Genomic DNA, 24236 nt, shown 5'->3' on the forward strand with positions numbered 1-24236 from the left:
AGAATGGACAGATCAGGTAATCATCAAGTGACCTATCCCCTATTACCCATTTCGAGCTTCGGGCAAAAAGAGGCTAGGGACATCATCCCTGCCCATCCTGGCTAATAGTCATTGATGGACCCATCCTCCATGAATTTATCTAGTGCTTTTTTGAACCCTGTTATAGCCTTGGCCTTCACAACATCCTCTGGCAAAGAGTTCCACAGGTTGACTGTGCGTTGTATCAAGAAATACTTCCTTTGGTTTGCTTTAAACCTGATGCCTATTAATTTCATGTGGTGACCCCTAGTTCTTGTGTTAGGAGTAGTAGTAAATAACACTTACTTATTTACTCTCTCCACACAAGTCATGATTTCACAGACCTCTATCATATCCCACCTTAATCGTCACTTCTCCAAGCTGAAAAGTCCCAGCCATATTAATCTCTCCTCATACGAAAGCCATTTCGTACCCCTAATAATTTTTGTTGCCCTTTTCTGAACTCTTTCCAATTCCAATTTATCTTTTTAGAGATGGGGTGACCACATCGGCACACAGTATTCAAGATGTGGGCATACCATGGATTTATATAGAGGCAATATGATATTTTCTATCTTATTATTTATCCCTTTCTTAATGATTCTCAACATTCTGTCTGCTTTTTTGACTGCCGCTGCACACTGAGTGGATGTTTTCAGAGACTACCCACAATGACACCAAGATCTCTCTTTTGAGTGGTAACAGCTAATTTAGACCCCATCATTTTAGATGTATAGTTGGGATTGTGTTTTCCAGTGTGCATTACTTTGCATTTATCAATACTGAATTTCATCTGCCATTTTGTTGCCCAGTCACCGAGCTTTGAGAGATCCTTGGATCTTGGACCCAAATGCAAATAGGTGGTCAATCCAGAGCATGGAGCACTGGTGACTCAACGTACTCAAGACGTGGGTCTTTGCATTTTGCACCAGATGTACAATAAACACTGAAGAGCATGTTGCGGTAATATAGTGGGAAGATAGAAAAGGCAAGCACAACTGTGGCAGTGTCGGCATTCAAACAAAGGGCCAAGCTGTCTAACCAGCCTTAGATGAAAAACTGTTCTACAGGCCAAGGCCAGTATCTGAGAATCACAGTGCAATGGCAGACCGAGGATGACTCTAGTATCAAACTGCAGTTGCCAATATATGTCAATTATTTGCAAGTGACACCAATGTGGGGGTTGATTTCATACTGCACAAGATTTATGCACCCAGTATTTATTTGCTGAATGGCACTCCCCTCACTCTGCATGAGCTCAGGCAGTACCTATGAGCAGGGCCGGCGCTTCCATTTAGGCGACCTAGGCAGTCACCTAGGGCGCCAGGATTTGGAAGAGCGGCAGACTGCTCCGGTGGAGGGTCCACTGGTCCCGCGGCTCCAGTGGAGCCTCTGCAGGCATGCCTGTGGCAGGTCCACTGGAGCTGCGGGACCGGTGAGCTGGCCCTGCGCCTAGGGCGCCAAAAACCCTGGCGCCGCTCCTGCCTATGAGCCTCATAAAGGGGCAAGGAAGTGAACAAAAGATGCCAACGCCCTTCTGATCACCCCGGAGGAGAGAACAGAACCCTTCCAGGCTTCTGAGAAGTCAGCAGCAGAACCAGCAAATTGCCTGCCCTCTGCATTGTAAATTCAGGCGCTTCTGGGAGGTCAAAGACACTTTCCTCAAAGGATATGTCTTCACTGTAGAGCTAACTTGAGTTATTTACATTCCAGTTACACCTCTCAAGTGAGCTTAGCTCAAAGTGAGAGTAGCCACACTGTGAAAACACACTTGAGTTGCTGCAGCCACACTAGCGCTACACTCACTTGTGCATGCCGCTAACATTTCGCAGGGCGCATGCCATGATTTTTAGGACTGCAGTAAGCTAAGCTGCTCTATGAATTCTTTCACATTATATTGTGGGAGAAGTTGTCTGTCCTTTCTGAGCACATGGGGGGACTTGTGGGAAAACATTGGAGAACTAGAGGCAGTTGAGTCATGCTAGCCTGTAACAATGCTGCAGTGGTTATGTTATTAGCAGAAAAGTTGTGCTCACTCTAGCTTAAGTCTATACCCCCTCTCTTGGGCCAGTCAACTCAGCGAAAAGCACCACTGCATTCAAATTAAGGGGGGTTGTGCATGGACAAGAGTCAAGTTAGGGGCAACTCTTGAGCTATAACTTGAGATAACACTGCAGTGCAGACAAGCCTTACAATTTAAAGGCCAGAAGACGGAGTCCTCCATTACCACCTTGGCCCAAAGCCATGGTTTATTTTAATTATATCGATTTCATTTTCTGTCTTTGGATGGATTAACTTTTGGGGTTGACTGTACTCCTGCAACCAGCTGGAAGGCATGCCAAGGCTGCATAGCTATTAGGCAGTACTCAGGAACAATCCTGTCTCCAATTTTCCATTCCCTCCCTACCCCCTTCTGTCTGGTGACTAAGAGCTTGCTTCCTATGTAACAAACTGGAGTGGAAGGACCTGGAACTGTTCAGCTAAGAGAGGAGCAAGCCTCAGAGGGTATGTTTACACAGGGATTTTGGAGCGAGCCTCCCAGCCCAAGTTGATAGACTTGGCCTAGCAGGGCTCATGCTAGTTCCCTAAAAATAGCTGTATAGATGGTGCCTTGAAATTGAGGCATGGGATGGAGCTCAGACTCAGAAGCGACCTGGGTTGGGAGGCTCGCTCCAAAATACTTTGTTGTCATATCCTGAGACGTGCCCTGAACATTCAAACCCTGGTTTTTTGTTCAGTCAAGACCCAGAGACTGGATGGAAAAATATTTTTTTTCCTTTTACATTTTGTTGAGTGAATTTTATTGCTCATAAAACTAGAACAAGTTTTAATGACTGTTAAATGCTTGACTCATATCAAAGAGGCGGTGTATAAGAGCATAACTGCTTCTGTCGAGCACAGTGAGAGATTATAAAGAAACAGAAAAAAGCAGCAAATACAAATCAACACACAGTGGAAAAAATCGGGCAGGGCGGAAATCCAACTTAAGCAAGTGTTTGTAAAAATAAAACGTTTTTAGTTTAAATGGCTTAGCCAGTGGGAAATTTCTTTCAAAAGCAAGAAATGTGGTCACTCGAGTGTGTTCACTCCATGAACCCAAATGTCAGCTTCCAGTTAATATCTGGCAGTCAGAACAAATTTTCCCACTTATTGTAAAATAGCAGTTATCTGCTGGCTAACTCCCATTGAAAATCCTGAGATAAATCCCAGACTCCAGACACAGTCTCACTTCTCTCACGCTCCTAATCCTCAAACTACAGATAATTCACTGAAAGGAAGAAAAGACAACTTGTGAATTTAAGAGAGAGAGAGAGACACACACACATGCTAAGGCCAATTTTCACTTATCGCCATGATCTTTAAATTGCTCTTAATAAGCTTCTGCAATAAAAAAGGGAGCCTGGATTGTGGGCTGCTTGTCTGCAAAGGAGACAGCTCTATCTATGAGCTGTGGTTTCCACATCAGTCCCAGCTTATTAGCTTCATTTATCTTCTCTCTCAGGCTGAAAGAGAAATAACCAGCTCTCGATTTCAGCACCTGCCCTTTATCTCTCTGTTTATGCAGGAATCTTCTCAAAGGCTAATTACTCGGCATGGACTTTCCCTGACTTACACAGTATATGGCTAAAAACACATGATTTAAAATAATGTTAATTACACATGTTTATCTTAAAGAGCAGTGAGGTTGCTTCTTGTACGGATACTAAGACACAGAGCTTCCAGTTCTTGGCATGCATTTGCCAAAAAGATTCAAGGGATGATTTTTCACATATTTACCTAAAAAGGTCAATTGAATTAGCAATTTGAGATTTGCATTTGAGCTACAGGTATATGGTCCTGTCAGTCACACGCCACTTCCCAGTGTGAAAGTGACAAGGAGTGGCATGGAGTGAAGTGAAACTCATAAGCACCATTGTGCAGATCAGGATCATGGCGGCAAGTGCTTTTTTTGGTTTACGTTTTTTCATATTTTAACCATGGCTCCAACAATATGCTCAAAATCTAAGTACCAGTAAAGCTAATTCATCTGAAGTTATTTCTTCCACTAAACCCACAATAACTGTCAAGAACATTCACTATTTTTAGATATTTTCCTTACCTTTTTAATAAATAAATAAATAAAACAAACCCTGAATTGAGCTACCAGGATGCATGTCTGCCTTGAATCAGTGAGTGAAAGCACGGCTTCAGTGCTCACCCTTCCACCCCATGGCCTGTTTACTGTTCATCAACCTCACTCAACGTTGGGGATTGCTGATGTTTGAGCACTCAAGATGAAACTCCCTATAGATAGAGCTAACCATGGCATGCAGTGACCATACCCAGAGAGGAGTCATTCATGGTATTATAGAATTAAGGCACTCTTCTTTGTCTGGTAGTTGAAGCTCTGAGGTTCCTTTATAGCACAGAGCTGCTGCACAAAAAGAGGGCAGATGCTCAGGCTGCCCTTCAGGCATCTACTCTAGCCCTGGGCTAGGAGTTTCCCAGATGAAAAAGTCAGGGGCTAGAGCAAGAAGAGCTATGAGGTGCCATGGACAGAGAGAGACAGAGGCACAAAACAGCTTCTTCTGAGGGACAGGGCTAAGGGGCCTGCCCTGAGGTTTCTGCAAGAGACAGTTATTTGGGCTACTGTTTGTTACCAGCCACTTGAGGAAATGAGGCTTGTGTATATTTACAAACAAACACTCACACATTAAGGAAAACCTTGATTCTGCATCACTGATATCTGCTCCAGAAACTGGCCTGCTCTGATCTGGCCTTTGGTCAGCAAAGGGGCAACAATAATAAAGTCAGTATTTGGGAGCGAGTGTTGTCTAATGCAGTGGTTCTCAAACTAGGGCTGCCGCTTGTTCAGGGAAAGCCCCTGGCGGACCAGGCCGGTTTGTTTACCTGCCGCGTCCGCAGGTTTGGCCGATCGCAGCTCCCACTGGCCGCAGTTCGCCTCTCCAGGCCAATGGGGGCTGCAGAAAGGGTGGTCACCACGCCCCTCGGCCTGCGCTGCTTCCTGCAGCCCCCATTGGCCTGGAGCGGCGAAGGGAGCAATGTGGGTGTCTGGAAGGCCAGAGAGGATGACATAAAAATGGGAAATGATGACGGCCTGCTTGAGAATTTTTACACTGTGGTCAGAGAGAAAAGACTCCATTTCTGAGACATTATGAGAAAACCCCACACTCCAGCCGTGTTCTAATTTCTCCAAATCATAGGCACCAAAATTCATTAGCAAATCACAAAAACACATTTTACACACACACACACACACACACACACACACACACAAAACATAAGCTTACAGTCCAAACTAATGAGGTATTTTAAATTAAAACATAAACATACTACAATCCATAATGCAGTACCATATGACCTGATCTCAAAAGAAAAATGACATTTTGACATAATTAATTGAAACACTACATTTGAATTGACTAAGTCTTTGCCAGCACTTACTCTTAGTCTGTCTTTGGGCAATGCAACAGCTCCTTGCTTGATAATTTCCAGAACTCTCTCCACTGACAGCTGGGCTCCTGCTTGCTCTAACCGTGAGCTGAAAAAGCTGATCACCTGAAACAGAAAGTGATAACATATAAACAAGTGCAAGAAAGAGATAATTTTACCAATTTACAAATGAAACGATCATTTTCTCTCCTTCTCTTGATCAGAATTTCCTCAAACTGTTCTTTTCAAAGCACTCGTAATTACTTATGCCACCATCAAGAAATGTGCTAATTTATGACAAGTTAATAAAAATTATCAACATTCTTCAAGGGTCAGTGTTGGTGGCTGATTAATTTAATACAGTTTATTTAGCAATGCAATTCAATTAATAGATTTACAATTTCTCGTGCCAGTATCAACATATGTTGACATTCCGTTCATATATATTACGTTACTAATGTGTACAAGTAGAAAGTTTCCTAAACAACAGAAATCTGTGTAATACCAGATTTATTTCTTCCACTGTTACATATACAAGAAAACTTTTGGGTAATATTTGACTGAAACAGGCTTGTAATGAGTCAGTTTCTACTGAAACAAATTCACGACTACCTAACACTTCACAGTGGATGTCACATTGCTAAAAAAGATTTCAAAAATAGACTGGAGAAAGCATTAGAAAAAGCACTGTTGGGAACAATCTTTCTTTGGCAGTCCAACCTCTAGTATAACACAGAGCGTAAAATGTTATCCAGTGATTCCTGCCTCAGGACCAATAACTTGTGGTTGAAGCAAAGCGTCAATTTTAGAAAATGGGATAGATTAATGCTTCCATCACAGTTGGACCCAAGTATTCAGAGATGCCACTTCTCACATTCAAAGTAGTATCTTGGTGCTGGCTTGAGATTTTGCTGCTCTTGGAAAATTGGGAAATGAGCACTCTTCCCAGACCCATACACTGAGAACAATCACTGAAAAAACGACTGCACTGGCTCCCTGCCTCTCTAGCTATAGCTGGCTGAGCCCCAAGGAGGGGGCGATTATTGGGGTTAAAGAAAAATAGAATAAACTCATCAACATAACTAAACCAGAGGCAGAGTGAGCAGAGAAACAAGGCGCCCAGGGAGCACGGGGTTTGGGACTCAGTGTTAATAAAGGTGGAGTGTGGAGGAAGTGATCCAAAACCCATACAAATCACAGACCATAGACAGGGGGCTGGCAGTACTGCCAACCCCAAGTGTCCAAATATCACGACTCAGGTCCCCCCAAATCAGAATTTATTTTTAAATTTCACGTGCGCACCTCTACATTTTGAGCCTTTACGGTCCAACTTTTCAAGATTTTCTCCACTATGATGGCCAGAAATGTACTTTTGTTTTAAAAAATGGAAACTGAGGTCTGCATGGAATCACATGACTCCAAGAACTGGGGATTTTAAAAAATCATGAAATATGGTGATAAAACTGGGAGAGTTGGCAACACTAGGTTGGGACTTCAGGGGCACCCAAACCACAGTGACTAAAACTAAGCATGCACCCAGGTTCCCCACATGTCTATCCTGTTTGTTCCTTCCTGTTGCTGCTCCCCCAAGGCTCTGAACACCTCATGCAACCGACTGGCCAGGCCAGGCCGGGCTGGGTTCACACCATATTTTATTCTCTCTTCTCTGGTCCAGCTTGCCCCTGTCAGTCAGGGCTTCACCCCTATCATTCACCCTCAGGTTTCAGTAGAAGCAGGTGGTACGGCCCTAGTTCCTGATCTGGAATAACATGGAACAATAATTCCATAATCCTACATTTCTCTATCTCCTTTCATCCTCAAAGAACCTAATGCACTTTGCAAATGACATTAGTTCATCTGGAAGATGGTGGCAACCATGAAGCACAGTACAGCGTACAACAGCGCAGAGAGGAGAAATTCTGGACAAGGACACAAGATACTGCCTGCAGTTCTACAAAGAAGTGGGATAATTCAGAACCCAATTCCCAAAGCACAACTGCACGTACTCACTGGGCCTACAGAAATACTGCAAGTCTGCATGCATAAGTGAGTAGCTGGATGTCTGATGGACTATCTCCATATGCAAATACCCAAATCAGTGAACATATTCCATATGCAAATACGTCGGTGTACATGTTCCTGTTACGTGGGGATGCAGTCTAGATGGGTGAAACTGTGTGTGTCATCTTAGAAAAGCGGTAATTCCACATTATGCATCTGAAGCTTTACAACCCTAGCACACTGAAGTAACCTTTGTTAATCATCTCCAAGTTTAAAAAAAGAAGTGTACTGTATTAAAAAATCTCAGTGGAGCTGCCTTTGTTCTGTTGAGCGAGACACACAGCTGGAGCCAGGAACCATTAACCTAATTATGCCTCACAACTGGGCTGCTGTTAGTAGAACAAAGACAGCTGATGGTTTGAATACTTTGAGATTCAAATTAGGCACTCCTTTACCCTGAGCCTGTAAACTCTGCCTCCTTTTAGAACAGGTAGATTTGGCAGGTTTGCAGAGTAACCTTCTCTGGAAATTGCAAAGTACAAAACAAATTAAATACAAAAATATTACATTACAATCACGGTAGGGATCCTTTCACAAGAGAATTTAAGCAATGGTTTAAATAATACAGTTAAAAATGTGGTTTGAAAATGTCATTATAAAGTTACAAAATCTTTTAACTTTTAGGCAGTCCCATCAAACCAACAGACATATCTTCTACACCACACATAAATAGCTTGTCCTTAAACAATGTGTTATGCAAAGGACATAAAATTATTATGTTTGAAATGTTCTGTCAAGCAAATAATGCTAACAGCTCGTTGGCTAAAATGGGAGTTTAATTAAATAATGGGAAATACCTAAAAAAAACTGGGAGCATGTGAACACTTGATAAAGTGGATATCAATACACTTAATCTTGATATGTCTGGCCTAAATACAATAAAATGTTTTAATATCTGTAGTTTGTGGCTTCACTGAACAAAAAAAAGTTACCTCATGCATCTAGTCAAGTTATATAAAATCACTCCACTCAAAACGATTTCTGTTGAAGGAATTGTGGGCAATCTTGGCACTGGGTGCACCATTTTGTGTAAAACACTGAGGAAAAGAATCTATGGGTAAGCAATCTTGTATTTCATATAGAGGTGAGTGGGAGGAAGAGCTGCTGCTTTGTTCATATTTTACTTTTATCTTCTATATTATGCTTTCAATGTATGTCAAGGCAAACAGAGCTTTGGATGGGTATTCTTTGGTGTGGAGTTTAAGACTGAAATCTAAATAAATAGATATATAAAGATAAAAATATACAATTGTTTTGGTATTAGGACTTTACAATTATCGATTAGATGGCATAGTTGAGTAATACCATTTTTGATTCAAATATTAAAACCTCCCAAGTGAACTGTTGGGTTTACAAAAAAAGGAGATGCACATGCAAAAGGAGATATTATGCATACAAGGCATTGTATCCAAAGTATTTCAAGCCACATAGCTCAAGTCTGAGTTGATGGCAGCTTCTCAGATAAATGAATAGGTATATCATGTGTTGAGGTGAATGCTTAAGAAAGCAACAACAGTGGTATGGTATTGTTCAATATTCAACCTGTATGGGTGAAGAAAACCATGGAGAGATGAACACCACCTTTCTTCCTCCAAGCCACTTCCCTGCTGTACCACAAGGTAACTGATTTTATACAAAAACAACAAGGCGTCTGGTAGCACCTTAAAGACTAACAGATTTATTTGGTAAAAGATGAAGTGAGGTTTTTTATCCACGAAAGCTTATGCAGACAAACACGGCTACTCCCAATACTTGATTTTATACAGGTTTATTAGTCCAAACAAACCTGGAGATGTATTATGGTAAGATGTTCTGGGGGGTGGTTTAGTTTGTTTTTTTGTCTAAGAAAAAAAGGAATATACTCTTGGGAAAATCAGATACAAATAGTTCATTACAGACAGAAAAATCATTTTTAGAATTAAGAGTTCTTCAATAAAAGCTAAGACAAGTAAAAGTTGTTTTATCCGGCATTTCACCAACCAGAAAGCTCTATAAGCCAGCATTTATGATCTTAAGTGAAATTCTGGTTTATAGTCCGGTTGGTGCGGGGCTGGCAGGGATTTGGGGCGCAGCAAAGGGCGTGGAGCTTGGGCTCTGGGAGGGAGTGTGGGTGTGGGGTTGGGGGAAGGAATGCAGGGTGCTGGTTCCGGGAGGGGGTGCTCACCTTGGGCAACTCCCCACAAGTGGGAACCTAGGTGAAAGTGTGGCAGGCAGCTCTGCATACTGCCCCCATCCTGCCCGAGCACTAGCTCCACAGCTCCCATTGGCTGGGATCCATGGCCAATGGGAGCTGCGGGGGCAGCGCCTGCAGGCAGAGGCAATGCGCAGAGCTACTTGCTGTGCCTTTGCGCAGGAGCAGCTGGGACAGGCTGTTGCTGGCGGGGAGCTGTCTGAGGTGAGCGCTCCCCTAGATCCGGCACCCTGCATCCCGTCCCACATCCCATGCTCTCTCCCGCACCAAAGCTCCCTCCCTCTTAGTTAATCGGCATTTTTCACTTATTGGCTCCCCCACATTCCCTGAACATGCTGGATAAAACAGCTTTTACAGTATTTTTCAGTGGTCAAGATCCTCATCTAGTTCCCACTCCTAAATTACTATATTTAAATAAATCCTGAATATTAACTGAAACCTCAACTCAATCTCATGCTCACTTAAAAGAAGGCATGTGAAATTGAAAGCGCTTCAGTTTTATCATAGTTATTTTAAACCCTGAAGGTAAACACACAGTTTTACTACCTTTTGCAAGGAGGGATTGAGACGAAAAGAAGCACAGTTTCCATGTATTGAGGACTTACATATTTCAGTGTCCATTTTGCTATCTTGGAAGTGATTGTTCTTGCTAATCATTTGAGCAACTGGTCTGATGGAAACAGTAAGTTAACTACAAAGATGACAATGGACAACCAAAGCTGGTCCCTCTGAATTATTTAAAGCCCTACAAATTCAAATATACAAGCATCCTGTCTACAGGAGGAAGACAACCCATGGTAAAAGGTTGCTCCTCCACCCTGGCCCAACCTTTAAAAGGGATTGAATAATCTTTGGCGACCAGTGTAGTCAGGGCCAAACTGCTTCCCTCTCCTATTACAGAAAGCAATTTGGCCTGGTTGACAGCAGTGCCTAAACAATTTTTGTCCCAACTGGTCAATTTCCCAGTAGAGCTGCATCTTTAGTTTCTCTTTTCATGTCACACAACAGTCACACAACTAGAATGCAAGTATAATTTATGATAAAGGTGTTTTCGTGTTTAAGAAATGGCAGAGAATCCAAAATGTCTAATATTTTGCCTGTCTGCTGATGTCATCTGACATTTTGAAATAAAGAAATATTTATAAAATGCGTATTTAAAACCAAAGCTTCTAAAAACATATCTACTCATCTCTGCATTTCCTCAGCTTGGATTCTATTTCAGGTTAAGCTGAAGTGATGCAGAGCCTGTGAGCCTTTGCAGTGCAGCACCGTTGTCTGCCTAACTAGCAAACTCACAACTTAACTTTCTTTAATAGATAAAAACAACAGCAGGATTCATTGCTGCCTTCTCGGCCCACAATTTTCAAGGTTAACTCTGTGAAAGAGGAAAATAGCCTGCAATAAATGCAAAAACTGTGACTTTTTTAAAATGGTGAAAACAGAAAGGTGTGTGTATATTCCGAGGTTTGCTATTTTAGATTTGCAGCATGGGCCATCACACTGAGTAACATGCCAAACCCACAAGCAAATCAAAGGAAGAAGGGGACAAAACAAACATCTCATGAGAACAGACAATAAGCATCAGCACCTCACCTAAGCAGATTCCTTAGCAAGACATAGATCAATACATACAAGCAACACTTGGGTAGAGTATGGTGACTGCTGCTGGCCCCTACTGGTCTGCAGCACAGGTGAAACAGACCCTCTGGGCTTGTCTACATCACAAAGTTGCAGCGCTGGTGAGGGGGTTACAGCGCTGCAACTTAGGAGGTGTACACATCTGCAGGGCATCACCAGCGCTGCAACTCCCTGTTTGCAGCGCTGGCCGTACTCCCGTTTTGTCTCGGGTGTAGAGGATCCAGCGCTGGTGATCCAGCGCTGGTAATCAAGTGTAGACACTTACCAGAGCTTTTCTTGACCTCCGTGGAATAAGCAGGTATCCCAGCATACCTGAGGAAGCCTCTGGTAATCAAGCTGGTCTCCTTCCCCAGTTTGCTCTCGCGTTCCCAGAACCCCGAGCAAGCAGGTCTCCTTCCCTGCGGTTTGCAGGGGGGTTCGGGGAACGCGAGAGCAAACCGCGGCGAAGCTGGTCTCCTTCCCCGGTTTGCTCTCGCGTTCCCCGAACCCCCGAGCAAGCAGGTCTCCTTCCCTGCGGTTTGCAGGGTGGTTCGGGGAACGCGAGAGCAAACCGCGGCGAAGCTGGTCTCCTTCCCCGGTTTGCTCTCGCGTTCCCCGAACCCCCGAGCAAGCAGGTCTCCTTCCCTGCGGTTTGCAGGGGGGTTCGGGGAACGCGAGAGCAAACCGCGGCGAAGCTGGTCTCCTTCCCCGGTTTGCTCTCGCATTCCCCGAACCCCCCTTGAAGCCGCCCAACAGCGCTGCAGTGTGGCCACATCTAACACCACTTGCAGCGCTGGTTGCTGTAAGTGTGGCCACTCTGCAGCGCTGGCCCTATACAGCTGTACTAATACAGCTGTAACAACCAGCGCTGCAAAATTGTAGATGTAGACATACTCTCTGACTAGCTCTTTAGCCCCAACAAAAGTGGCTTTCAGGCATCAGCCATGAGAACTGTCCAAAAGGTTCAACAACAAACCCAAAGTAACAGTAAACACACCTGGCAGAACCTTAAAACAAAGAGTAGGTTCACTAAAGAATCTGAGAACCTTCCTTGGACTCTGGGACCATTTTCAAATGATCCTTTCACGGAAAATTATTAAATATTATAAGAATACTACAGTACTGGGTAAGTTTTACAAACTCAAAACCAGGCAAATGATCATGAAAAACCTTTCATTGGGAATATTTCAACAGACTCTTGTAGTTAGCAAGGCTGCAAATTTTACAGCAGACATTTTTAGAAAATCATGGAAATGTAGTTAAAAAAACCCTAATTGAACAAAAGAAACCCTGCAAGCCATTTACAGTGTTTGATACCGAAAATAACCTTCAGAAGGGTAGCCGTGTTAGTCCGGATCTGTAAAAGCAGCAAAGAGTCCTGTGGCACCTTATAGACTAACAGACATATTGGAGCATGAGCTTTTGTGGGTGAATGCCCACTTCGTCGGATGCATGAGACGAAGTGGGTATTCACCCACGAAAGCTCATGCTCCAATACGTCTGTTAGTCTATAAGGTGCCACAGGACTCTCTGCTGAAAATAACCTTTGCATTCCATTTTTAATGGAAAAGAGTGTTCATGAACACTGTAAGTGCTGTAATAACAGGCCCAAAAATAGAAACTGCCATATTAGAGCCAAGCCAAATCTCATTTGGAAGTCTCTAACTGGGGACGGAGATGGGAGCCATAAGACACACTGGGGAATTAAAGTTCTCACTAGGAAACACTGATCCTCTGCATCATCACACTCTTGCTGCTGAGCTCCTGCTCGCTATCCGCCTACCTATCAAACAAGGATTTTAGCAGTTCCTAATGAAGTTTGTTCAACTACTTATCATATCCATCCAACTCTCACAGCAGTCGCGAAAGTAATGAAGTCAATGCCGCTCCATGACATTCCTGGCACAGGTCCAGCCCTAGCAATTACCTGTTAGGAGCCTCTACCGAACTCCTGGGACATATGAGGCTGTTTACCAAATTAGAGATCATTTGCAGAATAAAGACAGGTACACAGTCTGCACTGTGGGGTTTGAGTAGTAAGCCAGAATAGAAATCATACCATTCCTCTGTGCTAGATGAGCCAGAGCAAGAATATCCCATTTAGCTCAACAAGATACACAATATCCCAATAAGATGACTTTCTAAAATTAAAAGTAAATTAATAGGAAATGGAAGGTATTTTGATTTCAGTCTATTGTTTACAGTGTTAAGTGTGCCTATGTGTTCCTAGTTACACAGTGATGGTGATTACTAGTTTGTTTGTAAAAAATACAGAGAAGGAAAATATAACTAATGTCCAATTTACACTGGAAAGTGCTTTATACTCTGGTTACCCTTAAACACTTGCCATAAATATAGAGGTTACATCAGTAGCTGCAATATTACCTCTAAGGAATAACTTGAATACTTCAAATACTGAGGCAAAGTTATGAGTTATCTAAGGCAGCTGAGTAAGTTTTTAAGGGTGACAACTGTATGAAAAACTCTAGACTTTTCACATTGGATAAATCATCATCTACCTTCTGCACTGAACGCTGGCATGCTGCCTAACAGTTTAGGGTGGGAAAAATCCTACGTCCAGTGTAAAGGGAGAATGATTTCACTCTGTAAGCAGGATTTTGCTGATGACTCCTGATCTTGCCAGTTGTGCAAGGAACAGTGCTACTGCACAAATGAGGTCTGATGAGTGCAGCACCCCTTCTAGCAGGAGTCCCCAGTGGCACCTGGTGTGGAGAGCTACACACGTTTGCCATGTGGTAAGGGTCAGACAGGAGTGGTGATGGGTGGAGTCGGCATTTGGCATCACAATCTCTGCAGAGTTAGACAAGTGATTTAGAAGGCATGAGGAAGATGCCCCCCCCCCACTGCCAAATATCCCTACACCTGGAAGCTTAGGGGCCATCATGTAGCCAGGGACCTGGCAGCTGCATCACAAGCACAAAGACCTGAATACAGGCAGCCTTGCTGGAGAAGAGGCATGTCTGAAGGCTGGCCAGCCTATGGTGTCCCTACCATAGCCAGTCAGAGACACACCCCAGATGGAATCCCAATCTGCAGTGTTGCAGAGCCATCAGATCATCTGTGGCCCCAACTTTTCAGGGAGGAGGGGCTGTTTCCTGCTGCATGGGGAATCCCTGAACAAAGATGGGCTTTACATTGTGTGCCACTCCATGGGGTGGTCAGCATCCTCCCATAGGACTCCATGCACTCTGCAGCACCCTGAGAACCATATACTGGCAAGATAAAGTCCACAGAGCAGAGAAGGAAAATGTAGTGGCATGAGCACAGTTCTGGGAGTCAGGGACACTTGGGCTCTATTCAGATGATTATGCCTTCTGTGGTCTTAGACAAATACTTAACCTCATTGCCTCAGTGTTTTCATCTGTAAAGTGGGGTAATACTCCTTACTACTCTCTTGAAGGTGTTGGGAGGACTTGTCCATATGCTTTAGCAACTGCAATCTAAAAAAGACTGATTCTGTTCTCCAGGGAATGGCAACTGTGCAGGCACTACTTCTGGATTGGGGGTGAGGAGAGGAGTCTATTGAGTCCAATCATTTATTCAGATGGAAAAGCTGACAGCTCTCACCACCTGCTAGCTGGTGACAGGTATATTTTAAAAATAAAATTTTTGACATCTTTGTTTTCCTAACAAAGAGGTTATTTAAAACTTCAAGACACTCCCTTGGAAGGCTTTAAATAGTTAGAAGGCTTCAGAACCTGCCTGGCATTATCCTATATCCTAACATTAAAGGGTTTTGTTTAAATGGTTACATTAGTAAATCCACATTTAACTGTTACATGGAGAAGAACGCCTTTGTCTTCCACAGAAGGCGTAGCCTAGAGCAATGCCAGGGCTCTATTCTTGGCTCTGCCTCTGACTCGCATGGTTACAGACAAGTCAAACCTCTTGATAAAATAAGTAGAGAGGCTACCCACTTCACTGGGGAACTGTGAAGGTTAGTTGGTTATTCAGTTAGTGTTTGTCTAGATGGAACATTGTTCCCCTTCCCCAACCTGCCAATGAAGTATTGTAGGTCACCTCTCCTAGCCAATCCTGCATCATTACATCATCTGAACACTGTAGCTGCGAAAGACCCTGGGGCATTTTGAGGTCTGAACGCTACCCCTCAAAAATCTTTGGCAGGCAGCAAAATGAGAACAGTGAGTGGAAGAGAAAGAACAGCAATTCAGCCACTTCAGATAAGGATAAAAATGGCTTTGCTTATGGATCTTTAGAAGCGTGTCAATCTCATCTGGTATTTTAAAGAAAGTAAACCAATATACGACTCACAAACAGGCTTTTAGTAACGTCACATGAAAAATTAGGTACCCACTGCAGCAAGAAATATAACGTGCTGTAGAGCTTAAGGCTCCAGCAGCTTGAATCCATTGCTTGCAGTAGGACAAAATCACAGTAAAGTCCTGATCATTAGGAGCCTAATCTTGGAATCCATGCTGTGCATGTAGAATGCCTATTGAAGTCAAAGGGAGCTCCTGGAATTACTATGGGTATTTAAATGCAGTAATTGTAATGTCTCATACGACAAGAACTGCTTTAACAATTTTAGTGCACCCCTTCTGATTAGTGACCTCAAATATCAAAGGAGCACACGGAATGGATATCAGCATTGCGCAATTAAGAGAGAAGTGGGAGAAGAAAAATATTTTGGTACACAGCAATCTGTAATTATAAAGACCTTTAATTAAAACTGAAGGGAAAAATGAAAACAAGTTTTGTTTTATATGCAAACACTCATGGTTTTTATTTCATTTACTTTTCCATAGAAAGATAACAATAATGTTCAGGTTTAGATATGGTGCAGTTGAGAAAAAAAGCACTTAATTGCAGTTAAAGCTTCAGTGGGTCATGTGTGTTCCCCATTGTATGCAGCAGATACAATGACACAAAAGTGGAACGCTGCAGGTCCAGGGAAAAGATTGGATAGAGAAGGCTGCACAGCAGCTGCCTCCTATACCACTGACTCTGGCCTCATTTTTATGAATGCCAAGTGCTCTTGCAGAATATAGTTTTTGTTTTGTTTTGTTTTTTAAATCAACTAATCCTCTGTCCTCCCTTGCTATGATCAGGGCCAGTATGAATCTGTACCATTTGCTAATCTATACCCACTCATTTGGCCTGAAAGAGGGCGATGGATTTGAAATGTGGTGAATTACCATATAAGTTTCTAAATAAGGCTGTTAATGCTAATTTGGCTCTTCTAGTAAAGAAGAAAACCCATTGGTGATATTAAATTAAAATATAGGTATATCTCTCCCCCATCACAGCAGCCTGCTATGTATGGAGATACATATGAGAATCTAACATGGCTCCCTACAGAGAAAGTAAAAAACACGAGAAGTCCTTGTAGCACCTTAGAGCCCAACAAATTTATTTGGGCATAAGCTTTTGTGGGCTAAAACCCACTTCATCAGATGTATGGAGTAGAAAATACAGCAGGCAGGTATAAATACATTGCATATGAAAATATGGAAGTTGCCTTACCAAGTGCTAACGAGCCTATTCAATTAAGGTGGAAGTGGGCTATTCTCAACAGTTGACAAAAAGAGGTGAATACCAAGGGAGGAAAAATCATTTTTGTAGTGCTAATAAGGCCAATGTAATCAAGGTGGCTCATTTCAAACACTGGATACAGCCTAACAAGGCTACCACTCTGAAACCTACAGAGAAAGTGAAGTTCATCCTTTCTAATAACCAGCACAGGTCCACTTGAGAGTGGCAGGAGAGAAATTAGGGCTAAGAATTCTGTTGTATACTTTTCCTAAACTCCTACTCACCAGACTCTTCTGTAGGTCAAAGCAACACAAGTTCAGGTAGGGTATACTGCCTGCCTGCAGTTAGCTGAAGGAGAAACTCTCCTATGCTAGTTTTTTCTTCCATTTCCATCACTGGAGTATTAAGAGAGATTACTGTAGGAAAAGACATTTCTGCTTGTCTGAAGAAAGAGGGTCCTTGTGGTGTGCGCTTGCAGAGGAGGAGTGGAGTGGCTGCCACTGGCCTCCTTTAGAAAACTGAAAGGCAACTACTTGGAGGGAGTTCCTTCCAGAAGAGGATTTGTTGCAGCTTGGAGAAATCCTCATCAGTGGGCTCCTCAAATCTCATAGCACAAGTCATGGTGTTTGCCAAGTAAGGATGGAATCCAGTATGGTTCATGGTGGAGTCCCAGAGACTGAAGGAAGGGAGAGGAGTTGAGAACATTCCAAGTTCCACCCCTCCCTTAGCTACAATCATGATTTAGAAGCTCAATATTTTTAATAGAGTCTAAAAATATCTAGCAAAAGAAAGGGATATATAAACGTGAAAAAAATCATCACTTCTCTCAAAAGCATATTCAGCTAACAATGTGTTCAAGAGGCTTGTTTTACTGCTTGCAAGTGATTAATAAATATTACTTACCAGGTCTATATTTTGCATTATGTCCTGGAAGGAAGGGTGAGTTCGAAACTGTTCAAACAGATCCCGCTTGTAAAGCAGTGCATACACCAAGTTGGGGTTGTGATGGAGAGAATTTGTCAAGCAGGAATTGATAATCTCTAACATCATTCTGATCACTTCTTCAATCACATTCAGGTCTTGTGCCTTAAGGAACAAACAAAAGGTTAGCATGCCCCTTCCATTATATATTCGGCAGAAATTATAGTACTCGGGTATTATTACTAATGTAGCTGTTAGCTGGCTGATGTCTCATCCATAGTGAAAAAGTCTTGCATTCTTGCTTGTCTGGTAACATAGCTATGTTTTCTCCTTTAACATCCAAACTTTTACCTTAAAGGTCAATGGACTCTAGCGCCCACTTTGCAGAATGCTCCTGCCCCAAAGAATTTTAACCACAGCAACTGCAGCCAGTTAAATTAACTGAAGTTATGTGATTTTAGTCAATTTCCACTCCTAGCAGGTGCTGCAGGTAAATGCAGCTCAGTACAGGTGCACTGCCTTTTATTTTCTGTTCAGCATTCATTGTGGAAAACAAAAAGGAGAAAGAGTAAACAGACAGCCAGAAAAAGTGAGCAAGAAGGAAAACAAAAGATGGCAGGGAAAAAGAGAAAGAAACCAAAAGTAGGAAGACAATCTGGACCAAAACACACTCCTTCTCCAAACTTGTCTAATGCACATTATTTTGGCACTCTAGGTTACTGAAGTTGGATCACTGGTAGTGCACTAGGCCACATACTTTAGATCAATTGCACTTAATGTATTTGACAACCAATCCAGACAATGACCACCCATAATCCAACCTTCCATTCTAAGCAAGATCTCAGAGAAGCTAGCAAAATTCCATCTCCAACCCCACCTGACAACATCCTGGATCCCTCTCACTGGGCCTTCACACCAGGATATGGCATACAGACAGTCTTTACATTGGACAGTAGTCCTCTCTTGGCTGTGGACAATGGGCAAACCTCCCTGCTCATATTGTTCAACTTCTCAGCAGCATTTGACACTGATGATCAAGACACTTTACAGACCTGGTAAGGGAGAGCAAAATCACCCCAAGATGGTTTCAGCCTCTCTTATTATCCTGAACACAAGACTGAGAGTATTAGCTCATGAGCCTAGCATTGGTTTTGCCTTCTACATTTCAGAAAAAGCCATTAACTACCCAGTAGCACTTCCCAGTATAAAGGAATACCACTTTTTAAAATCCCGTCAGATTGCAGCAATTATCACAAATCAGCTAACACTGCCTCCTTTGCCAAGGCTGAGGAGAAGAAAAGTTGTCACTTTTCCACTTGGGGGAAGACAAGTGTGGGAAAAGGAAGTCATGACTTCCATGCATGCCTGTCCCGGTGGGGGTGGGGGTGGGTGCAGGGCTGGCCCCTGGCCTCCACGGGGAGAGGGCTGGGGGAAAATGGGGAAACCGCCCCCTAGCCCCAGCCCGCTCTGCTCTGCTCCCCCGGCTCCCAGCCTTGGAGGGAAGGGGGAACCGCCCCCTAGAACTCGCCAGCAGCACGGCTGGGAGCCAGAGGAGTGGAGCAGGCAGGGGCCAGGTCACTCCACTTACCATGTGGTGAGTGCAGGCCTGTTCCCTTTAGCAGTCCTCAGGAGAGTAGGGGCGGGGATGGGGTGGAGCAGGGGCTGGAAGAGGCTGGGCTAGGGCAGGGGCCATTGGGAAGAGGCGGAGCAGGGGCTGGAGCAGCACAAAGCTACGCATGGCACCAGGAAATGTGGTGCCTCAAATTCCCTGGTGCCCTACACAGCTGCGTATTTTGTGTATGGGTAAGGACGACCCTCGTTCCATCCTACAACAGCTATTTCCTATCAACAGTGGAGAGAAGTTAGTCTCCCTGCAGCTTCTCTATACTGGGAGTGAAGATATGTCTACCTCTTTTCCCCCACCTTCATCTCCTCCACAGCTTCAAGTTCCCTGTGCAACAATGTCCATGCCCCCACTTTATTCTGCAGTGAACTAAGCAATGTAGATCAGATAGACTCCAGTCTTTCATGTGTGTTTTGTCTCCCATGTATACAAAGCAGGCCTAAATTATGGAGTCCTTATGAAATGCTTGTTGGAATAACATTGTACTGTGCACATGTTCAAATTCATTTTTATCCTCAGCATGCCAACTGTTTTGACTTTTTAATTCTAATGCAAGAGATTTCTTTTGAAGGGGGGTTATGGTTCTTGTTCCAGTCCTGAGGATATCCCATATTTTTACTGCTTTGGTGTCACCCATCTTGAAGGCCTTTTGTATGGTGGCCAGTAGAATCCTGGCAGAAACTCACTGTAGAGATGATCACTACGGCTATTTAATCAGCCGAAGAGATCATAGTGTTGTATGACAGAAAACACTCCCGGCGTTCTGGACAAGATGTGCTCTTTCTGTAATAGTCCCAGTACCAGGTTTTGAGTAACAAAGTGCATTTTAATGAAAATGGAGTAATTAGTTCAGATGAGTTATAGTGAAAAATTCAGACCTGACTAAGCAAGGTGCATCTCCTGTGACATCAGCTGAGTTGTACCTGCTTAATTAGGTTTGAATTTGTTTCAACATTTTTTGAATGATGGGAGGATAAATCAAGTATTACAGTAGGATTTTCAAAAGCTCTCCTTGCTTGTTTAACTCTACTTCCACTGAAATGGGGAGAAGAGGAAGGATAATCCAGCAGTTAGGACACTAGCCTGGGACTTGAGATATATGAGTTCAATTCCCTGTCCCACCACAGACCCCCTGTTTGACCCTGGGCAAGTCACTTAACCTCTCTGTGCCCAAGTTCCCATCTCCAAAATGGGGATAACAGCACTTCCCTACCCAACAGTGGTGTTGTGAGGATAAATACGTTGAAGACCATGAGGCACTCTGATACGACAGTAATAGAACCCACACAAATTCCTAAAGCAAATAGTTTAAAGCTGATAGTAAGACTCCAATTGTCTAAGACTTTAACAAGGTAAAAATCACTAAATGGCTATTGCATGGTAACATTAAATCACTACCAACCTGGACTGAATTAATTAGCAAAGAGGTGAAAAGCCTTGTATCCCATCCCATTACCAAACTGATGAACTATCAAGCATCCCAAAGCAGTCACTAAAAAATTTTCCGGGTCAAGGATTTGGTTTGCTAAGCTTTGAGTCACAAGCAAATTTCATGGCAGAGTTGTAACCCTCAAGCCCTCTCCAAAACACCGACACCCTTGGGTTCAGGATGGAAAGAAAGTAGATCTTACTATAGCAGATATATCCTGCTGCCTGAAACCCGACTTAGACACATACCTAATTCCCACAAGTAAATTTTTTTTAAAATAAAAAATGCTCACCTAAAACACGGGAAGTAAAGCTATTTTAAACAGAAAAATATTAGTATCTACCAGCATGATGTTTAATGAAAAACAAACCTGTTCATTGCTAAGCACACATTGCATCGAACAGCTAAAAGAACATGAAGTAACTCCTCAGCAATAACGTCTCAGATTACTTTAGAATTTAATGGATGGACCTTCCCCACACATTTTAATTCCAAGTATAATTAACAAATAGGGGGAGCAGTGTTAGATGTCATATTTCAGATTTCTATCTGTAACTTTCTACATAGATATTATGTAGAATGAGCTATATAAACTAACGTTAAAGAAAAGAATGGTTGATAATCCTATTATTCCGCACATACTATTTGCAAATTTGCTGCTATAATTTCTGATTAAAGCATTCCGAATAGCTTTAAATCTTAAATTTCTACAAAGAGGAAAAAAACCAAGTTAAAAGCCAAGGACAGCATTTGGATGGGAGAATGCAGACATGCTGTCAGAGCTGATAAAATATTGCACTTTTGTTGCTTTGCATCACTAGTATCAAGCTAAGGCACCTCTGCATCTAGATGTGGCGTCAGGAAAGATATAAACAAGGTTATAAAAACATTTAATAGTTAAAGAAAAAAGTTTTTATCACCTTGTGTAATAACTTTCAGACCAATTTCACCACAAGTGAAACACAGAGCGTGTGTGTCAGATGACGGCTAGAAACAACAAAATTTTAGGAGCTTTTTTCTTGAGTAGATTAGATGCTATCCATAAGAAAAAGAAAACAATTATACAGATATTTTTTGTGCCAACCAGTCTGGCTGTTGTGTGGTAATGGTGAATCCAAACAAGACACTAGTTTGAATTAGTGAGGTTTCCACAGTGCCTAAAGGGCTGAGTGCAAGTTCTGCATGTTCTTCATAATTCAGTTTGCTCCCACATTTGCTGACTGTTATTTACTCATTAGGATACCAGTATCAAAAACATCGCAGATGCATAGAGCTCAACTAGACCATGACCCTTATTTGTGCTGCCAAACGTGCTTGGTGAAATCAGATTTATGTAGGTCCTTTCACACAAAAAGATCAGAAAAGAGATTTGATTATTTTTAAATAATCTACCAGTGAAATAGGATGTGAAACTCTCAGAGTGCACAGAATCACTTTGCAAATGCTTGTGACTGGATATTAAAATAGGTCACTGAAAGTAGGAACAACAGTTGCCGTTAGCATTTGCCAACAGAGCTCACAGAGCGGTAACGTTATGTACCACAGGTTTTTCCTTTTACTCAGGATAGGGAATAACTTTGGTAAATTTGTTGGCAAATATTTACTTTTTAACTAGATCCCTGGCTAAGGCCAAACTGCCTGAAGCACAATTCAGCTGGTGCTGTGAAAAGGTGGCTGAAAGATCAACTTTGGAGTCCCCTGATCCTGGTGCTGCTCTTTGCAGCCTGTTCTTCTTGCGGAGAGAGAGAGAGAGAGAGAGAGAAAGGAACAGGCAAACGAGACTACAAAAGAGAAGAGAATGAAAACAGAGGCAACTGACAGATAAGAAATGGGAGGATAACAAAATATATGAGCAAGCTAGATAATCATTGAGGAAAAAGATACAAATGAGGGTGCAAAGATTAGAAAAACTGGTGGACAAACCTAGATGGTCCAGTCTTCATCCATCCTAAATCACCAATTTCCTTATTTCTTAACACAATCCATTTCATGAATAGCAGGACAACACTCCAGGCACTGCGTTTCAGGGGATTCAATGCAATCCTGGAGTGTTTAAAGCCATTTGGCCCATAAGTCTGGTTCCTTAAAACACCAGCTGCAGTATGATTGTTCAAAAGTGTACTGCTTAAAATGACATTAATACCTGCCTAAACATTCAAAACTGGGTACCCAAAGCTAGGCTCCTTAAATCTATGTTTAGACATCTGAACAAAAGTAGACTGATTTTCAGTAAGTGGAAGACACAGAGCTCAATGCATTTGGAAATCTGCTCACATTTAGTTAAGTGCCTAACTTTTGGCTTCCATATTTTAATATTCTGGCCATAATATTTATTGATTGCTCGTCTTTTTAATTTTATATTAAACACTTAAAAAAAAACTTAAAAAATTCTATGGTGAGTGACAGCGAACTCCCAACCACTAAAGTTTTTTGATTCCAAAGTCAATTTCTGAGGAAAAAGATGTCTCCCTTGCCAGTCTAGACCTACCTTGTAGGTTTTTTGTTCTTGCTCCCCATCCCCCTCACCCCCAAAAATACTACTAAGGATCTATCCAACAGGAACTGAGACAAACTCCTGTTTCTTGGTTCCTTTCCTACGATTCTAATTTAACTTTAGATGGGAAAGTTTAGTCACATAAGATCAGAATTTCAGTCATTTATGAGAGTTCATTCCCTTATCCAAAGAGACACTGATTGATTAATCCATCTCGCAGGCTGAAATACAGCTTGTGCTAAGCTCCAGAATGTGAGAGAAGAGTGTTCTTTTAAAGAATACTAGATTTCTAGATGAAACCATTCTCTGTTCATTTTCAGCCTATACCAACTTGCCAACGACATTTTTACTTCAGTTAGCCTTCAGCAGTCACGCAGGGCTGGTCTTCGCTGCTGAGCTAACGTGGGCTCTTACTCAAGTGTTGCCCTTAACCCAGCTCCCATCCACACACAAAACCCTCTCGCTCAAATGTGGTGGTGCTTCCAGCCCAGAGTAGCTGGCTAGTCTTGAGGTACAGGCTAAAGAGAAGGTTATTCATCCTGTGTAGTAACTGAGGTTCCTCAAGATGTGTGTCCCTATGATTGCTTCACACTTTAGAGATATCTGTGTCCCTGAGCCTAGGATCAGAGATTTTTAGTAGCAGTGCCTGTCTGAGCTGCACATGTGCTTTCGCTGTCTCATGCCATATTCGGCAGCTATATAGAGCTGTGTGGCCAAACTGTCTTCAGTTCCTTCTCTACTGCAGAGCTTGTGTCTAGAAACTCTGAAGCAGATGGCAGGAGGGTAGGTAGTGGAGAACCCGTGGGGGGAAACCTCTCACAGAACCTCACTTACTGCACAGAGTGATAGCTAGCTAGCTACTTCTTCTAGTAACATCCCAATAGGTGCTGCAATTTAGGTGACTGTAGAACAGTGCTTCTTGTTAGAAATATGT

The 24236-nt window shown here is 42.6% G+C and overlaps 1 protein-coding gene across 2 annotated transcripts in view; it reads right to left on the reverse strand.

Annotated features, from left to right (window-relative positions):
• DYM (dymeclin) overlaps positions 1-24236 on the reverse strand; it is a 355894-nt gene that overhangs the window by 42041 nt on the left and 289617 nt on the right. For both annotated transcript variants that reach the window (XM_050944679.1, XM_050944680.1), the window contains 2 exons: positions 17738-17920; positions 5464-5577 (listed from right to left, as the gene is read on the reverse strand). In XM_050944679.1, coding sequence (XP_050800636.1) covers positions 5464-5577; positions 17738-17920 — 297 coding nt within the window. The remainder of the gene's footprint in view (positions 1-5463; positions 5578-17737; positions 17921-24236) is intronic.

Source organism: Gopherus flavomarginatus, chromosome 3 (genome assembly GCF_025201925.1).
Source record: "Gopherus flavomarginatus isolate rGopFla2 chromosome 3, rGopFla2.mat.asm, whole genome shotgun sequence".
Lineage (NCBI taxonomy): Eukaryota > Metazoa > Chordata > Testudines > Testudinidae > Gopherus > Gopherus flavomarginatus.